This window comes from Globicephala melas, chromosome 11 (genome assembly GCF_963455315.2).
Source record: "Globicephala melas chromosome 11, mGloMel1.2, whole genome shotgun sequence".
Taxonomy (NCBI): Eukaryota; Metazoa; Chordata; class Mammalia; order Artiodactyla; family Delphinidae; genus Globicephala; species Globicephala melas.
The window spans coordinates 45543237-45561056 of NC_083324.2; the positions used below are offsets into that span (position 1 = coordinate 45543237).

The 17820-nt window shown below is 50.2% G+C and overlaps 1 protein-coding gene across 16 annotated transcripts in view; it reads left to right on the top strand.

Annotated features, from left to right (window-relative positions):
• The window catches only part of ACKR2 (atypical chemokine receptor 2), a 79293-nt gene extending 62251 nt beyond the window's left edge, over positions 1-17042 (top strand). For 12 of the 16 annotated variants that reach the window (XM_060307364.1, XM_060307362.1, XM_060307365.1 and 9 more), the window contains one exon: positions 14659-17042. In XM_060307364.1, the coding sequence (XP_060163347.1) occupies positions 14659-15848 (1190 nt within the window). In that variant the 3' untranslated portion in view covers positions 15849-17042. Of the gene's footprint in view, positions 1-3925; positions 4399-7480; positions 8475-10516; positions 10645-14658 lie in introns of those variants that run through there. The other 4 variants (XM_060307371.2, XM_060307370.2, XM_030830257.2 and 1 more) reach the window with 3 other exon arrangements.
• The last annotated feature ends 778 nt before the right edge of the window (positions 17043-17820 follow it).

The following is a 17820-nucleotide window of genomic DNA, read 5'->3' on the forward strand; positions in this document are numbered from 1 at the left end:
GGAAGGGAGAAGGAAGGAGCAGAGAATTAAACAGAATATTCACATACGTTATGGGCAAGAGAGCACTGCCATGGGAATCAGAAAGTCCAGGGGCTACTATCAACTGTGGGTTTCTGGACAAGTGACTTTCCCTCTCTGACCCATGGCAATCCTGTCTACAAAATGGGTGTGATAACCTCAGCTTGGCCTAACCCACAGAGAAGGCATCTGGAGAACCACTACATTAGCTCATGTAATATATGGTTGAAGGTATTTTGATAAATGAATAAATATGTTGATTTCAAACAGATACGTTTTTACCACAGCAAGGGACTGGTAAGTGGCGAAAAGATTACATACTGCCTCCTACCTTAGCTGAAAGCAGCCCCCTCCCAAGGCCCTGAGCTCAAGACCCTGGGCAGATGTACAAAAGGGGAGGCAACACGTCTGGGGTGGCTGGAGGGGGCCAGCTGGCGGAGGCGGCGCAGAAAGAGGTAATGGAAGAGGTGAGATGAACATTTCCTTCCTGCTGTGCTGTCAATGGAGAATAATAGGAAGAAACTGGTCTGAGATTTTGACACAACATCTAATCAAAGTGACTAGACACAGGTGCTAACAGAACTTCTAAACTGTGGGACAAGTTTGTGATTTAGGAATTCCAACTTAAGACCCTGGAGATGGACCAGACTGACCCTCTTGTGGGCAGCCCAGAATCGGGTGAACTTTGCTCAAGGAATACAGAGAAATAGAAAGAAAGAGACAGCAAGTGAGACAGAGGCTGAGGCAGGGCCAACCCGGGGCTCTTTCATCTAAAAGCCACTTTGTCAAGTGCTGGCTGGGCTCCATCAGCAAATCAACTGGCCGCCTCTCAAGCTCCTGTTCTGTGTGGGTAGCACTGGATACTCTGTGTGCAGAGGAACAAGGCCCTTGACCTTGGAGAATTTGCAGAATGATGGAGAGACAGATGTGCCCCTGAATAATAATTCCCCTACACACTCGGGAAGCTCAGAGCAGGGCATCAGGGAGGCCTGGAGAGACTTGGGGAGGCTTCTGTGGGGAGACAGGCCTGGAGCTGGCTCATGGAGGACAGACTACAGGCAAAAGCTTGACAGATTCACAGTCCTTGACTGAAGAGAGAAGCAGGTGTTTTGAAAACGTGATGCCACTTTTCACTGTAATTAGTAAATGTGCCCTGTGAGTTAGGAGTATGCCAGTATAGTAAAGATTTTAAGGTCCCTACCCTATAGTTTAAGGGCATTGTGTCCTGTGGGAGAGGCCTGTGTATCCTGGCTGAGTGGCTTCAGAGGCTGCGTCTACTCCCTTCCCAGGGAAGATAATCTTTGCACATCTTAAAGAGAGCAGAGAAGATAAGTTCAGAGCCCTCTCCCTGCAGCCCACATGGGAAAGTCCTGCTGCCCCCTGACTAGTTTCTCTTGCTGCAGTGCACTGCAGTCACTGTTTTGGCTGCCCTTGGAGCCAGTGGAAGACAGCTGGTAGCTCTCTTTTGGGTGGAGAGCAGTTCCTCTGTATGAATTTGAGTAAGTGTTGCCCAACTGTCTGCCACCCGGGCTTCTCAGCAACTGTCACTGCAACAGAGCAGAGAAGGGGAAGTCAAGAACGAAAAGCTCAGGGCATGAGGTTGGCCGGTGCAGCTATGGGCCGGGTCAGGATTGGGGTGGAGAGCAGGATGACAGACTGGAGAGGAATGGAAAGACCTGGCCTACCTGGCCAGCCCTTCCTGGAACTCCCTGGCACTGGAGCCATGACTGACTTCCCCTGACTGGAACATGCCTGTTCCAGGAAAAGGCCCAGCTCTTGCTGGAAAGATGCCTCAGTGGGTTCCAGGGAAACATGACCACTCATGCAAAGACTCTGAGCTGCCCCCATAACCTGCCCTGCCCACCAGGGAGTGTTTGATGTGCTGTGGCTGGGAAGTCAAGTCAGCAGGAAGCAGATGGTTTGAGATATTTCAAAAGACGATGAGACAATTTGAACAGCAAAAGAAATAATGATAATAATGAAATAAAATTAATACTCATGAGTCTATACTGATATAAATAAATAAATAGGAAGAAAGGCTAACTTTCTTACAGTAAAATTCCAATTAAAAAATATAGAAAGGGGCTTCCCTGGTGGCGCAGTGGCTGAGAGTCCGCCTGCTGATGCAGGGGACACGGGTTCATGCCCTGGTCCGGGAAGATCCCACATGCCTCGGAGCGGCTGGGCCCATGAACCATGGCCGGTGAGCCTGCACGTCCGGAGCCTGTTGCTCTGCAACGGGAGAGGCCACAGCAGTGAGAGGCCCGCGTACCGCAAAAAAAAAAAAAAAAAAAAAAAAAAAAAATATATATATATATATATAGAAAGAATGATGGAAATAGAAAGTGACCATTTGGCAAACACCACAGTAATAATCGTTGTCAGAAAGCATCATTGGTAGATGCTAAAATTAGTGGTAAAAGTATGATAAGAAGCAGGATATTTGCATAGTTTCAAAGTACCTCCCCACAAGATGCTTATTACAAAGGAATAAATAGTAATTTCATGGTGGAAAAACCTGGCAGACACTACCTTACCAAGTGATCAAAGTTAACATTGCCAGTAATGAGCCATATTAAAATGAGGTACATCTGGTATCATGCGCTGAGAGGGACACATCACTTCTCTGGTGTTCCTGCCCAAAATGCATAGCCTCAATCTAATCATGAAGAAGCATCAGACCAAAATTTAGGGGCATTCTACAGTTCTCTTCAGAACTGTCAGGTCATGAAAGATAAAGCAAGACTGAGGAACTGTCTCAGAATGGAGAGACCAAGGAGACACAACAACAAAATGCAGGGTGGGGTTCTGCTTCAGATCCTGGACCAGAGAAGGGACATTAGTGGGACAATTGGTGACATTCGAATAAGGTCTGCAGATTAGTTAATTGTGTTGTGTCATGGTTCAGATCGTTGTATTGTGGTTCTGTAAGATGTTAACGGGAATTCTGTGCACAATTTTTTCAAGTCTAAAAATTATTTTTAAATTAAAAAATTTTAAAAAGGGGGTGAGGAAGGAGCCCAGGTTCTAGAACTTAGTTGTTCCCCAAGATGGAAGCAGGACTCCTTGCCTTATTCTCCCTATTGGTAACTAGCATTTGGCCTGGAGAGACTTGGAGACCCACCCACTAGGAAGGTCCCCTGCTTCCCTCTGTGGGAGTGAGAACCCATCACAGGCTTGGCCTCCTGTGGCCTGTCGATGCCAGAGAAAGGCAAATGTCTGCCTTTGTCCACCTCTCTGGGGACCTTCAGTTCTCATGCCTGTCTGAGGGAGGCACCATCCCCACACCCCCAAAAGATCTGAAAACCATGGCTCAGAGAGGTGAAGCCACCATCTCTAGGTCACACAGCAGGTACATAGCCAGATTCAAGCCCAGCTCTGTGTAACCCAATTGCCAGTGCCTGTAACCACCTGACATTATTCTATTACTGCTCAATTCAGGTAGGGGCAACGAGCATTCACCAAGCAACTACTGTGTGTCAGGCTGGCAGTGGGGCTGGAGGTGAAGGTGGCTGAGACATTGACCCTGGACCACAGGTGCCATCCTGGCGGAGAGGAACCCTCATACTGCCAAGCATATGGCAGGCAGTGTGTCGCACACACATATTCGTTCATTCAGTCTGCTCTTGCCTGGCCCTGGACTCAGGCTGGTGGGTCAAATATGGTCCTTGCCCTGGGAGCTCATGACCCAATAGCGGAGCAGACAAGTGAACAGACAGCTAGCTATGCGGAGATTCATGCCATGATGGGAATGGCAGGGGGAGTAGGGAAAGGGAAAGAGGGAATATGGTCTAGAAAGTCTAGGAGATGAGAATATCCCTGACACTGTGGGTGGAACAGACACAGCACTGCTTGGAGGGAGTTAGGGTCAGAGAAGGAGGGTTGGGGGTGAATGAGGGAGTGGGTAGAATCCTGCTGGGGAGGTATCCAGGACCAATGAAGCTGGAGGCTGGGAAGGCCACCTAGATAGGGGACAGGGTAAGCGAAAGCCTGGAAGTCTGGACTGAGACAGTTCATGTTCTTGGCCCAGCTGCAGGGGAATCGTTCCAGAGAAGTATGGTTGGGGACACATGTTTTCCAAAGTAATTAGAACCTCTCTTTGGGGGAGATGTTCTTTCATGGGGGCAGTCATTTGAGCTTGACTCATCTTCAGTGAGGGAAACAGCTTGTGGCTGTGCAGCTGAGGTGGGTCTGGGGCAGGCGCAAAGAGGTACTTTGTTCCAGCCGGAAGGCAGGATGTGTGCAGGAAGCTGTCCAGGGAGGGGAAGAGCTTATGAAGGATCACTCCCTCTGCACTTCACTGAGGAAGAAGGACCCAGGCGCTACTGCTCTCCTCCTGGGTGCGAGGTGGACATCCCTAGGCAAGTGGAGCTGGCTCTGGTAGGTTTCTGAAACTCTCAGAATGGGGTGGGCCCTACACAGGGGCCACAGGTTGAGACAGGATCTAGTGGCCTGGAGAGTGTGGACTGTGTGGGGAGAGGCAGGTGCTAAGCGGGGTGAGTGTGGAGCTCTGTCTCTAGGGCAGCTGTTGGAGCAGTTGCCCCAGCAGCTGGGGAGTAAGGTGGTCTGCTGGCCCCTTGCCCCCTTGATTCCAGCTCAGAATCTGCTTCGTGGATTCTGGAAATCCCTGAGAGTTGCTACCGACATGGCTGGGTGACCTCAGGCATTCCCTTTCCTCTCTGAGCTGTACTGTGATGGGGACAGATGAGATGGCCTTTAAGGGTCCCCCTCCCAGGGCTGAGGTTCCCAGCACCCATCCACACTCACTCTTTATGCACCCCCATCCTCTCTTTTTACCCCCAACTCCTGCCAAGTTCTCAGTCCCTCCATCTGCCCCAAACAGTCCCAGGATCCCCTCTTATTCATCCCAGCTTGAGCCAAGTGTCATTTTAGGGTCTGGAGGGGAACCAATAGTTATGTGCTAGGCACTTATTTCATTATTATAAAAATGCCACCAGGAAGCATTTTATAGGTGAGAAAACTAAGGCTCAGAGAGGTTAAGTAATTTGCCCAGGGTTACTCAGCCATTAAGAACTGGACCAATCTATAGTCTATTCTTCCATGCTGCGCCATGCTGAGTGTACCACCCTCCCTGGGGGTGGTGGCGGTGGAGCGGGTATTTCATTTTGACCCCAGCATAATGCTGAAATGCAAACGCGAGGAGCTTGAGTAGCGAAATTTTGGGCAACAACGAGAGAGGCCCCAAAAAAGGCAAAAATAGTTCAGGAAAGATGTGAAAATCTTCAGCAGCAGCTCCTTGAAGAGTCGGGCTCTAAAATTGCTTAGTTTTTATTAATTGAAACAAACTTTGGGAGGAGGGGTTGCTCTTATGATTTCATCAATGTCACAAGCATCTCTGTTTCCTGGTAAGAGCCAGGAAACATAGAGTAGTGTGGGGTCCCGGGGAGTGGGTGGGCCTTACGGATCCCAGGGAGTAGGAGGCAGCATGTCCATCAGGAGGCTGCAAGGGGCCCCCTGCCTGGTGGGGACCAGACAAGGCCACTTTCTTCCAGCCAGGCTCTGTGACTCCACAAACCTAGGGAAGGTTAGTGCAGGAGATGGGGGCTCTGGGCATGAAAAAGGCAAGATACACCAATATGTTCCCAAGGGTTATTTTGGAGGGAGGTAAGATTATGGGGAGATTTTTAGCCTCTTTTCTATTTTTTTTCTTGTATTTTCACATTTTACATTGAGCATATATTACTTTTGTAATCAGGAAAAATACATGTTAAAAAAGTAAAAAGGGGGCTTCCCTGGTGGCGCAGTGGTTGAGAGTCCGCCTGCCACTGCAGGGGATACGGGTTCGTGCCCCGGTCTGGGAAGATCCCACATGCCGCGGAGCGGCTGGGCCTGTGAGCCATGGCCGCTGAGCCTGTGCTCCGCAACGGGAGAGGACACAGCAGTGAGAGGCCCGCGTACCGCAAAAAAAAAAAAAAAAGTATAAAGGGAGAGTGTGTGCAGTGGTCCAGGACTCAGTGATCAGGGCTCTAGGGTCAGCTCTGCCTGGTTTGTGGTGAGGCCCTGAGCTTCCTGTGAAACCGGGGAGGGGACACCTGCTACTCTCCTCACAGGGAAGCCAGGAAGACTTGCAAGGACCAGGGTATAAAAGAGCCTCATGTAAATGTCAGGACTGGTTTGTATTGTTTGCATTGTGTTTTATCATCACAAGGAATCCAAATGCCATGCTTCCCAAGGGGGATGGTGCAGGGGGCAGATGTCAGTCCTGTGAGTCTGCGAGGGCTCACAGCAGCTCGCAGTGTGTGGTTCAAGGCTCCAGATCTAGAGCCGACTGGTGGGACTTGATTTCTAATCCTGCAGTACACTTGCTGTGTGTCCTTGGGCATGTTACTCCCCCTCTGTGAGCCTCAGTTCCTCACTTGTAAAATGGGAATAACAGTAGTGCTTGTCTCAAAAGGTCATTGTGAGAGCAGTAAGTACCTTAACACATATAAAGCTTGGCGGGCAAGTGGGGGAGCGGTGGGGGGAGGGACCACAACTCACTTGTTATTTTCTTTGAGAGGCAATGTAATTTAGTGTTTAAAAGCATGGACTCGGGGGAATTCTCTGGCGGTCCAGTGGTTAAGACTCTGTGCTTTCACTGCTGAGGGCATGGTTTTAACTCCTGGTTAGGGAACTAAGCCATGCTGCATGGTGGAAAAAAGGAAATGGACTCTGGGTTATAGTTCCTGGTCTACTACTCACTTGCTCTTGGGCCAGTTCCCTAATCTCTGTGCCTCAGTGTTCTCAGCTAGAAAATGGGACTAATGATATGTTTAATTTCTATAAGGTAAATATGAGGATTAAATAATATATGTGAAGCTCCTTGTCCCTGCACCCAGCACACTGTCAGGGCTCCATGGTGTTAGCCATTATAATAACTGCACCACATTTAATCCCACGAAATCCTTTGCTGTAGTATTATTTATTTTATGATGAGAAAACAGCCTCGTGGAATTCAAGAGTTTAGGATGGAAGCCCTGACTTTGTCTTGGGGCTGCATGAAGGTTTAAGCCCAAGAGCATCCCAAACTGAGCAGTGGAGCAGAGACCCACCTCTGCCCCCTGAGTTGGTCATTCCTGAATTCTCTCCCTGCATGCCATTCCCATGGCCCTGGACCTCTTTCCTCCTGTCCTTGTGTGGCTCCCGTTCCTTTTCCTGTTTTCTATTCACATACCGTCAGTCCCACAACCAGCCTTCCATTCAAGCATCCTGAGCAATGGCAGCCTGGTCTCCTGTCACTCTCCATCTCTAGTCCCCAACCTTCACCCCTATCTTTTTTTTTTTTTTTTTTTTGCTGTACGCGGGCCTCTCACTGTTGTGGCCTCTCCCATTGTGGAGCACAGGCTCCGGACACACAGGCTCACCGGCCATGGCTCACGGGCCCAGCCGCTCCGCGGCATGTGGGATCTTCCCGGACCGGGGCACGAACCCCTGTCCCCTGAATTGGCAGGTGGACTCTCAACCACTGCGCCACCTGGGAAGCCCTTCACCCCTATCTTTTAATGAGCTAGCCTAGACTCTGGGCCTAGGTTCAAATCCCAGCTCTGCTACTTACTAGCTATGTGCCCTTGGGCATGTTCCCTAGCCCCTCTATGACTCAGTTTCCTCACAGGTAAAATAGAGGTAATAACTATCCGCCTCAGAGTGTTATTGCAAAGATGAAATGAATTAATGCATGTAAGGTTCTGAGAACAGAGCCTGGCCCATAGGAAGTGCTATGTAAGTGGTGGGTATTGTTGTTGTTATTGTTATACATACAGTAGAGTTTAATATCTTGTGTTTTCCCAAACCCAGCAGGAAGAAAAGAGAGATCCCAATGCTGTTACCAGGTCCCCCACCTGTGCCCCAACAGAGCACTTTCCACAGCCCGACACCGCGGTCGGAGTGTCAGTCACTTCACAACTCCTGCCTCAACTTTTCCAGCCACAGCTGGGCCAGGAATACAGGATGGGAATGCTAGAATTATAGGCAGAGAGGGGGGCCCATCACTAGCTGAGCCAGGTTGGAGTCCAGGCCTTGGGACTCTGTCTCCACCCTAATCCTCCCAAAGCAGTCAGGGGAGCCTTCTGAGGGAGGGAGCAGGGGGTGGCCACAGGGAGGCTTGCGCCAGCTGGAAGTGGCCTTGAACTTGGCTCAAGTGGAAACAGTGGGGGCTCTGGGCCGGTCACACTCCATGGTCACGGGCTCCCAAGACTGCTGAGGCAGAGCTTGCCCAAGCTGAGGAAATAACTCACAGAAGGAGGGTCTTGGCTCAGCTGTGTGCAGGGCACCAGTGTGGGAGGGAGAAAATCAGGCCAGGGAAAAAGGAGGCGAGAGAAGAAGGGAGGGAGAGGGTGATTGTGCTGATTAATTGCATGGTCATTTGTTGAATGCCTCTCAGATGTCAGCCCTGTGCCGGGGAGTTCCAACGCCTGGGAATCCCCAGTCTAGCAGAGGAGGCAAGTGATCCTCAAAAGGTGACTCTGTTTCTCGGAGGTGGATTTGAGGCTGAGGAGTGACCTTTTTTTTTTTTTTGCGGTACGCGGGCCTCTCACTGTTGTGGCCTCTCCCGCTGCGGAGCACAGACTCCGGACGTGCAGGCCCAGCGGCCACGGCTCGCAGGCCTAGCCGCTGCGCGGCATGTGGGATCTTCCCGGGCCGGGGCACGAACCCGTGTCCCCTGCATCGGCAGGCGGACTCTCAACCACTGCGCCACCAGGGAAGCCCAGGGAAGCCCAGGAGTGACCTTCTGTGAGTGCTTGGGGGGCTGGGGCAGGGGGTTCACCAGGCCAGTGGCCCAGGTAGCTTCCTGGGAGGGAAGGATTGAGATTGCATTTTAAAGGATATAAATCTTTTTCCAAGGAAGCCAGCAAAATTATCGTCCACTGAAAGTGATCTCAAATGTTATTCTTTGTTTTATATTACAAAAGCCGGTGTGGCCTCTTAGGGTCATGTTTGATCTTGTTTATTCACTGGTCTCAGCTGCACTGTGGGCAGCACACTCAACATGGGGGTGCTGTGGTCAACTGGGAGGGGACCTACACGTGACCCTGTCCTCAAGGCCTCTTGGCTGGGGAGGAGGGCAGCTGTGGGGTTGATGTGAAAGGTGTAAAAGGGAAGGTGGTGGGTGACAGCAAGACAGGCAGGTTTGGTCATGCTCCATGGGATCCTGATCGGAGGTATGCTGCTAAAGGTTTAACAGCCGATTCTCAGCAACGGTGGGTGAGGGAAGGGAAGCTCCCGTTTACAGCATTTGCCTTGGTGTAAATATTCCCACCATGATCAGTTTCAGGCTACTGATTTATCACTGAATGTGGAATTGGTTAATCCCATGATGGCTTGTTGAATGCCTCCCGGATGTTGCATTACTGGCTCTCGCCAGCCGGTACGAGACAGCCTCAGCATATGGCTGACTTTGAGTCTTCTCTGCCACCCATTGATGAGGCCAGAAGTCCCACTATCAGAGGCTCATCCTTCAAATTCAAGTTTGGTTCATGTTGAAAAGGGGAGCTGGGGGAAAAGGGCCAGTTCTGTTACTGAGTCCAAGCTTGTACCGCTCCCCTGCACGACAGGGGACGAGGCGTTGGGCAAGGAATAGCGACTTTATTCAGAAAGCCAGCAGGCCGAGAAGATGGGGGACCCGTGTCCTAAAGAATCATCTTACCTGAGTTATTAGAATTCAGGCTTCTTTTCTACTAAAAGGGAAGCGGGGTGTGGCTGGTTGTTGCAGACCTCTTGGTACCAGCCAGACCTCGGTGGGGATGTGATGATCTTTTGTTCCTGCAGCTGACCACGTGGGACTGGTCAGATGTTCCTATAAACCTTCAACAGACAAATGTTATTTTTTGTTCTGCAAATTTTTATCTCTATATGAATGAAAAGTGTTACACCTTTAATGGTCAAGCTTGGGAGGCAGAGTCTTGAGAAAGGGTTATTATGTATATTTCAGGCTGTAAGCATCATTCTTTTACTGTTGAATGAGACAAAGGTACAGAGCCTGCATGGCTAAGCCCAGGCAACAGAGCCAATGTGGAGTCAGGTTTGTTCTTCTCTGTTGCAGTTCTACCTTGTATTGTTAGGGCCATCCAATCCTGGGCCCATCATTTGCTGATCTTAAGCTGTGGGCAATTGGGCTTCACCTCTCCAAGCCTCAGTTTCCTTATCTGGAAAATGGGGATCATAATGGTACTGCTTATCAGAACTATGGTGAAGATTAAATGAGAAGGAGCTCAACTAACATAGCTACCTTCCTATCTAGATGGACATAGCAGTATCCTCTCTCTTATTGCCTTAACTTTGACTTCTCTGAGAGGCCTGGGGAGGGGAGGCCTGGATCCTCAGGAGAAGACATTAATCTCCAGCCAGATTCTTGCTAAGTTAAAGCTGGAGCCAGCCCAGGCCAGCAGCCTCAGGATGATGTTACTGCCCCAGAGACAAGCTGTAGTTTGCCCTTGTGCCCTTGGCTTCATTGTACGGGAAGCTCAGCTGACCTTGCCCTTGCTGTCCCTGCTCCTTTCAGCCTCCTCTCTATCTAGTTGTCCGGATTCCCCAGAGGTTCTACTCCAGAGCTTCATTCGGGATTGCCTTACTATCTGTGAAGATGTGAATAACTGACACTGCAATCCATTCCTCTCAAGGTGTTTCTGGGTAAGCCAAATAAATGAATTCCGGTATTAAGGAAAAGTGAAAAAACAAAAAAAGGGAAAACAGAACAGGGCTAGATGGACTATTAGGGGTGGGGTAACAGAGACCGGAAGGGCAGTCAAACATGGGGTTTGTGGCTCAGTGCAGCCGTACAGAGATGACTCACTGTATGCTTTGCGCAAGTAGTTCTCTTTCTTTGAGTCTCTGTTTCCCCACCTGTAAGTTGGAGGAGGTGGACACCATGCACTCTCACTCCCTCAGTGTGAGATGCGGAGGGCACAAAGGGTCACAGGAAGTGACCCTATTGCCACTGTGTCAAATTACCACAAATTCAGTGGCTTAAGGCAACACAAATTTATTAGCTTAAAATTCTAGAGATCAAAAGTCTAAAATGGGTCAGCCCAGCTGCATTCCTTCCGGAGGCTCAGGGGAGGATTAGTTCCCTGCCTCTTCTAGCTTTTAGAGGCTGCCTGCATCCATTGTCCTGCAACCACATCCCTCTGACCTCTGTCTCCACCGTCACATTTCCTTCTCTGATTCAGATACTCCTGCCTCCCTTATAAAGGACCTTGTGAGTACAGTGGCCCCACCGGGATCATCCAGGGTACCCTCCCTAGCTCAGGATCCTTAATTACTTCTGTCAAGTCCCTTTTGATATGTAAGGTAACATATCCACAGGCTTCAGGGATTAGGATCTGGATATTTTGGGGAGGCTACTCTGTTGACCTGTAGGGAGACTACGTTTCCCAAGGAGGCTCCATAAAGCCTTGGGGGCATTAATGGTGGAATCTACCAAGGCTGGACCAGCCAATGAGGGCAAAACCTGGGCAAGCAAGACCTCCTGAGCTCAAATCACACCTCTCTCAGGTGGCCCCTTTTGAAAACTGCTAGACAGGGCAGAACAGAGGCCGAGAATGAGATGAGACCAGGGACAAGGCACTGTTTCTGAGTCTGAAGACCTGGGGCTCAGATGCGCTCAGCCAGTGACTTCCTGCGTGATTGTGGAGAAGTTACTTTGCTCCTGGGTTAAGTGGGGCTGACCGTTCCTTCCTGGTTTGCCTTCCAGGACTGCCAGAGTTGACATGAAAGTGCCTGGCCAATTGTCACGTGCATATGACACATGTTGGTTGCTGTTGTCATCGTTGTTGGTATTATTGATGAAAGTGATGGGAGGGGCTGGTGGCCCCAGAGGTCCAGAGAATGTGGAAAGATTCCCAAGGTGAACGATCAGGAGGCCAAGGCCCCGAGAGGGAAAAGAACGGAGTGTTCCAGGTGAAGGGAGCCTTGTAAAGGTGACCTGGTCCAGCCCGGGGCCTGCTGACCCTGACTTCTGGCTTTGACCAAAGCAATTATCAGACTTGGTTGTTTGCTAAAGCAAAAGCCAGAGACTTTCAGAAGCCAGGTCAGGATCAAGGTCAGTGCTAACAGACTAGAAGAGCTGGTATTTAATTAGTGGTAACTCCTGACTAATAAGCCCTAATCAGGCCCAACTGCAGAAGGGCACTCCCTCCTCCCAATGCCAGCAGCTCATTGACTCCCAAACCAGCCATGTGCTGGGGGTGGGGGTGGGTGCCTATACTGGTGCCCAGGAAAGAGGGGCTCAGGGACAGGAGAGCCCAGATGCACAGGAGGGGAGTGAAGGACGGAGAAAGGAAGGCACAGGGCCAAGTTCTCAAGGCCAGTCAGGAGCAGAGCCCAGCCCTAGTTAAAACCTCCCAGGCTGAGGTCTTGGGGTGGGGTTAGGACATCTGTGTTTCCCCAACATCTGGCCCAGAAACCAGTTGACAGGAGCCCAAGGGTGGGGCAGAGGCTCAAGGAGTAGGAGGACTCCAGGGCTCTCCTGAGAGAGGTTCTGCCTCAGCAGAATTGCATATTTCCATCACAGGGTCACGGTGTCATGGATACTAGAAGGATCAGCTGAGGACCTGAGTCAACATTTCTTTCAAAATTCTACCTGGAAAAAAAAACAGACTAAACTTCTACTGAGAGGGAAAGGACTGGGGAAAATGTTTGCAATATATATGTAAAAAGCTAAAATCCTTACTATATAAAACCTCTTATAAAATGAGAATCCCACCCATTAAAACAGTAAATCATGCACAGAAGACACACATACAAAATAATACATTCACTGTATTAAGAGTTCAACCTCATTTGAATCAAGGAGTAAAAACTAAAATACAGAGGCACAAGGTGGAGTTGGTTTGTATTTCTGGGTTTGTGGCCCATTATCATCACCAGCCAACAGGTCTTATTCTGGTGGCTGTGCATGATTGCCTGCTCGGGCCACAAATTCTTTTTTTTATCTCTTTCCTCTCTCCTCCCCAAACCCTCTTCCCCATTGGTGAACAATCTAGTGGGCTGAACATGAAATCTCTCTCCTTTTAGAACACAGAACAGGATTGAGCATAATCCTTGGTTCATGACACGTTTCTCACTGGTTCATGTGAGGCTCTCTTTTTAAAATTATGTTTAATAATACAATTAAAACCTGGGAAACTGCTGCCCAGAGAGAACTTGACCATGGACAGTGACCTGCCCCATCCCATGTCTCTGGCTTCTCCTGCCCAGGCAGCCACCATCTTCAGTCTTGTGCCTATCTTTCCCCTGTCTTTTATCTCTTTGAGCTCCTTCACAGCATATATTCATATACTTCCTGAGGTGGTGGTTGTTTTATATATATATATATATATATATATATATATATATGTTTCATTTGTCTTAATTTTATTAAAAAGAGTATCATGTAAATATTTTTATCATGTATGTATTTTTATGGAACCTGGAGATAGCAGTAAAGAGGTAGAGACACACAGGGTGATGATGAGGGTTGGGGGGAAGGGGTCTGTGATGTCTCCCACGTTTCAGTCTTAGGTGACCGAATAGCTGGTGGAGCTCTTCAGTTAGATAGACAAGGGAGAGGAGAAGAGGCTGGTTTGGAAGGTGATGAACTCAGCTCTGGGCAAAGCAATAATTTAAGCAAATGTTTATTGAGTGCCTCCTATGTTCTGGGCATTCTTCATAGAGCTCGAAATGCTCTGCCTGAATTATAACATTTAAGCCTCACAAGAACCCCACGGAAAGGCACTATAATTAATATCATGTTAAAGATGGGGAAACTGAGGGATTAGTAGGTTTAGTTCTGAGTCTGTCGACATGCTGGTTCACACCTTTCTGCTGCAAACCTAGAAATAGTGGATAAAATATTTTTAAAATATTAAATATTTATAAATGAAGATATTGACATAAAACTAAATATGTATAAATAAAATATTTTTAAAATAACCAAAGGAAGGGAAATCCTCAAGTGAGAGAAGTAAAGAGAGTTCAAAGCCAGAGTAGGCACACTAGGTATTTATAGAAAAAGCAAGCCCCACTGAAGAGAAGCTCTCATTAAAAAGAAAAAATTATAAGCCACACAAAGAAGAATAATTTCAAGCCACACGTGAGGAAGAGTATGTACACAATAAATAAGTGAATTGGTCTCCCTAAATAATAAAGAAAAACATGAAAGACATGATCAGTCTTTATAAATGATGAGGGGGAAAATAAGAGAAACCATCATGAAAGAAGTGAGTACTGGGTTTCCCTGGTGGTGCAGTGGTTGAGAGTCCGCCTGCCGATGCAGGGGACACGGGTTTGTGCCCCGGTCCGGGAGGATCCCACATGCCGCGGAGCGGCTGGGCCCGTGAGCCATGGCCGCTGAGCCTGCGCGTCTGGAGCCTGTGCTCCACAAGGGGAGAGGCCGCAACAGTGAGAGGCCCGCGTACCAAAAAATAAAAATAAAAAAAAGAAGTGAGTACTGTGAGAACATCTGAGGTTAAGTCAGCTACCCAAGGTGACATAACTATTCAGTGGTAGCCTTGGGCTCCTCATCCTTGTTCCCGTACTTGCTAGCCTATGGGTTACTGGCGTGAATGCGAAGAGTCTATTGGACACCCCAGAGCACTGGCTAAAGTGGGTTTGGAGAGAGGGTGGATTTGTCTCCTGTTGCTCACACTGCTCTCTGGCCCACAGAGCTCCAGCACTGGATGTGTCCTCCCGCCATGGCCGCCACCGCCTCTCCTCTGCCACCCAGCACCAAGGTGGCCAGTTCTGAGAACAGCAGCTCCTTCTATGACTATGAGTACTTCCTGGGCGACGTGGCCTTCATGCTCTGCAGGAAGGACGAGGTGCTGTCGTTTGGCAGAGTCTTTCTGCCACTCTTCTATGGCCTGATCTTTGTGCTGGGCCTCAGCGGGAACCTCCTTCTCCTAGTGGTCTTGCTCCGGTATGTGCCTCGAAGGCGGATGACCGAGATCTATCTGCTGAACCTGGCCATCTCCAACCTCCTGTTTCTGGTGACGCTGCCCTTTTGGGGCATCTCTGTGGCCTGGCATTGGGTCTTTGGGAGTTTCTTATGCAAGGTGGTGAGCACCCTCTACACCATTAACTTCTACAGCGGCATCTTCTTCATTAGCTTCATGAGCCTCGACAAGTACCTGGAGATTGTTCACGCTCAGCCCCACCACCGGCTGAGGACCCGGGCCAAGAGCCTGCTCCTCGCAGCTGTCGTGTGGGCTGTGGCCCTGGCTGTCTCCATCCCCGACATGGTCTTTGTGAGGACGCAGGAAAACGCCCCAGGCGTGTGGGACTGCTTTGCGGATTTTGGGGGGCACGGGACCATCTGGAAGCTCTTCCTCCGCTTCCAGCAGAACCTCCTGGGGTTTCTCCTCCCCCTGCTTGCCATGATCTTCTTCTATTCCCGCATTGGCTCCGTCTTGGCCAGGCTGAGGCCCCCAGGCCAGAGCCGGGCTCTGAGGATGGCCATAGGCCTGGTGGTGGCCTTCCTTGTGCTGTGGTTCCCGTACAACGTCACCTTGTTTCTGCACTCGCTGCTGGACCTGCAAGTCTTTGGGGACTGCAAGGTCAGCCAGCACCTGGACTATGCGCTGCAGGTGACAGAGAGCATCGCCTTCCTCCACTGCTGCTTCACCCCCGTCCTCTATGCGTTTTCCAGCCGCCGCTTCCGCCAGTACCTCAAGGCTTTCCTGGCCACTGTGCTCAGACGACACCAGGCTCCTTACCTTGCCCAGACCCCACCGTCCAGCTATTCTGAGAGTAGTAGGCTCAGTGGCCAAGAAGATATAACTGGCATGAATGACCTCGGGGAGAGGCAGGCTGAGGACTCCCCCAACAAGGGGGACACAAGGAAAAATTCAGCCTGAGTGGCCACACCACAGTCCATGAGAGCAGATGGGACCCAGCTCAGCTGTGCGTCCACCAAAGTCCTCCCTTCAGAGGTCTCAGTGACCATGTTGCTAAACCAGTCAGTTCTTGGTCCTCAGCCATCAGCAGCGTTCACTGTCTCCTGTCTTCTCCCTCCTCTTTCTCCACTGCCTTCCAGGACTCCATACTCGCTGGCCTGAATGGCTGCCGTAGTTTTCCAGCTGACCTCTGTGCTTCCTATCCTCGTGCTCTCATCCAATCTACACCCAGCAACCAGAGTAACCACAACACCCTCAGCCATCTCTCCCATCCCCCTCAGAGTAGCCCGAGGCCTGCCACCCACCAGACTTCCGCCTTCCCTGTGGCTCAGCTGGGGGAATATTACTGCAAGACTGTTTGCTATCACAGCCTTGAAGGTGGATCCAGGGTCTGGCAGTCAGGAGGGGCTGGAGGTGCTCCACACATGGGAGTCTGCGGGTGGGAGGCAGAGTGAACACGTGTTCCTGGTGGTCCAGGAGCATCTGCCTCCCTCTGCCTCCCACGCTCCCTCTCAGGAGGCCTCAGGGCTCCCTAGACCCTGCACTATCAAGTCCAGAACGTTTGTCCAATTTAAGCCTGGAGCTTTCACAATTAGAATCCCATACACCGTTTCACGCTTGTACTCCTTCACCTCCCTTTTCATTTCCTGGTTGCCACGCCCATTGTTCTTTCCTGCAGGTTCCAGTCTTTGCTTTTGCGCTTTCTGGCTCCCTTATGGAACAGGGATCATTTTCCAGCCAGGTATCCCCTCACCCTTGTCGTGTAACTGAATCCTACTTGCTCTGGGAAACCACTCCGGGGTCACTCTGCCCTGTGCTTAGGGTGGAGGTTGGGTAGAGCATGGGTCTTTGATCAGTGATGACCTTATGTTTCCCTGGCACAGTGATTCATTTATGGATGGACACATGACCCAGGCAGAGCTTGTGAAATGTTACGTGACTAGAGCATGCTAGAACAGAGGCATGAAACTGAAGCCAAGGGGATGTGAGGTCTGGAGCTGCTCCTTCATTGGCTCAAACTTCAGAAGGTGAGGTGACAGCAGTGAGTGAGCAGATCCTGGGGGCAGCGCTCGAGCCCTAGAATCAAGGCACGGCTGAAGCTCATCCCAAGCCTGGACTTGACAGTGACACGAACCAATAAATTCTTTTCCAGTTTGGGGTGGTGGTGTTTTGTTACTTGCGATCTAAGGATTCCCGACGGATATGCCCTGCCTGGGTGCTTCATGTCTCCCACGGTCAGCATCCTTCCTGCCCGCTGACACGTCCACTGAGAAGCCTTTCACCAGGGAGCCCCTGGCCTACAGTGCCATCTCTCTTTCCTGAGCTTCTGAAGCATCACTGCTTTCTCCTACCTCCCAGAGCCACGTGGCACAACCTGCCATGTCCTGCCGTGTCTGTCCTGCAAAACCCAGCACAGAGCCTGGCAGACAGTAGTGCTCAGAGGGAAACCTTTAGATGGATAGATGGAGACCAGGAGGACATACGGCTGGGTGAACGTAAGCTCCGGGGAACAGGGACTCTGCCTGGTGTAAAATCTGCGTCCCCCGTGCTTCAGTCAGTGCTGGGAATGTAGCAGGTGCTCACTACCTTTTTTTTTTTTTTTTTTTTGAATGAATAGCTGGATGGATAGAGAATTGAGCAGGTGGTCAGTATCCTGCCCACTCTTTCTTCTCTTCCCCTGAGCTTGGATGGTCTGGTCACAGCACATGTGTCATGAGCAGGGCTGTCCCTGGATGTTGCCTGAGTTGACCTGGCTGATTTTTCCCACTGTGTCTCAGCTCTGGTGCCTCTGGTTCTCTCTCCCCAACGCCCCAGATTCCCCACTGTCAGGAAGGACTGTGAGCCCACTCAGTCCCCTGGGAAATGAAGATCCTCTGGATATGAAGGTGGTGGTTTGTTTGAGGATGTGGTGGTGATGTTCTATTTTAGAGCT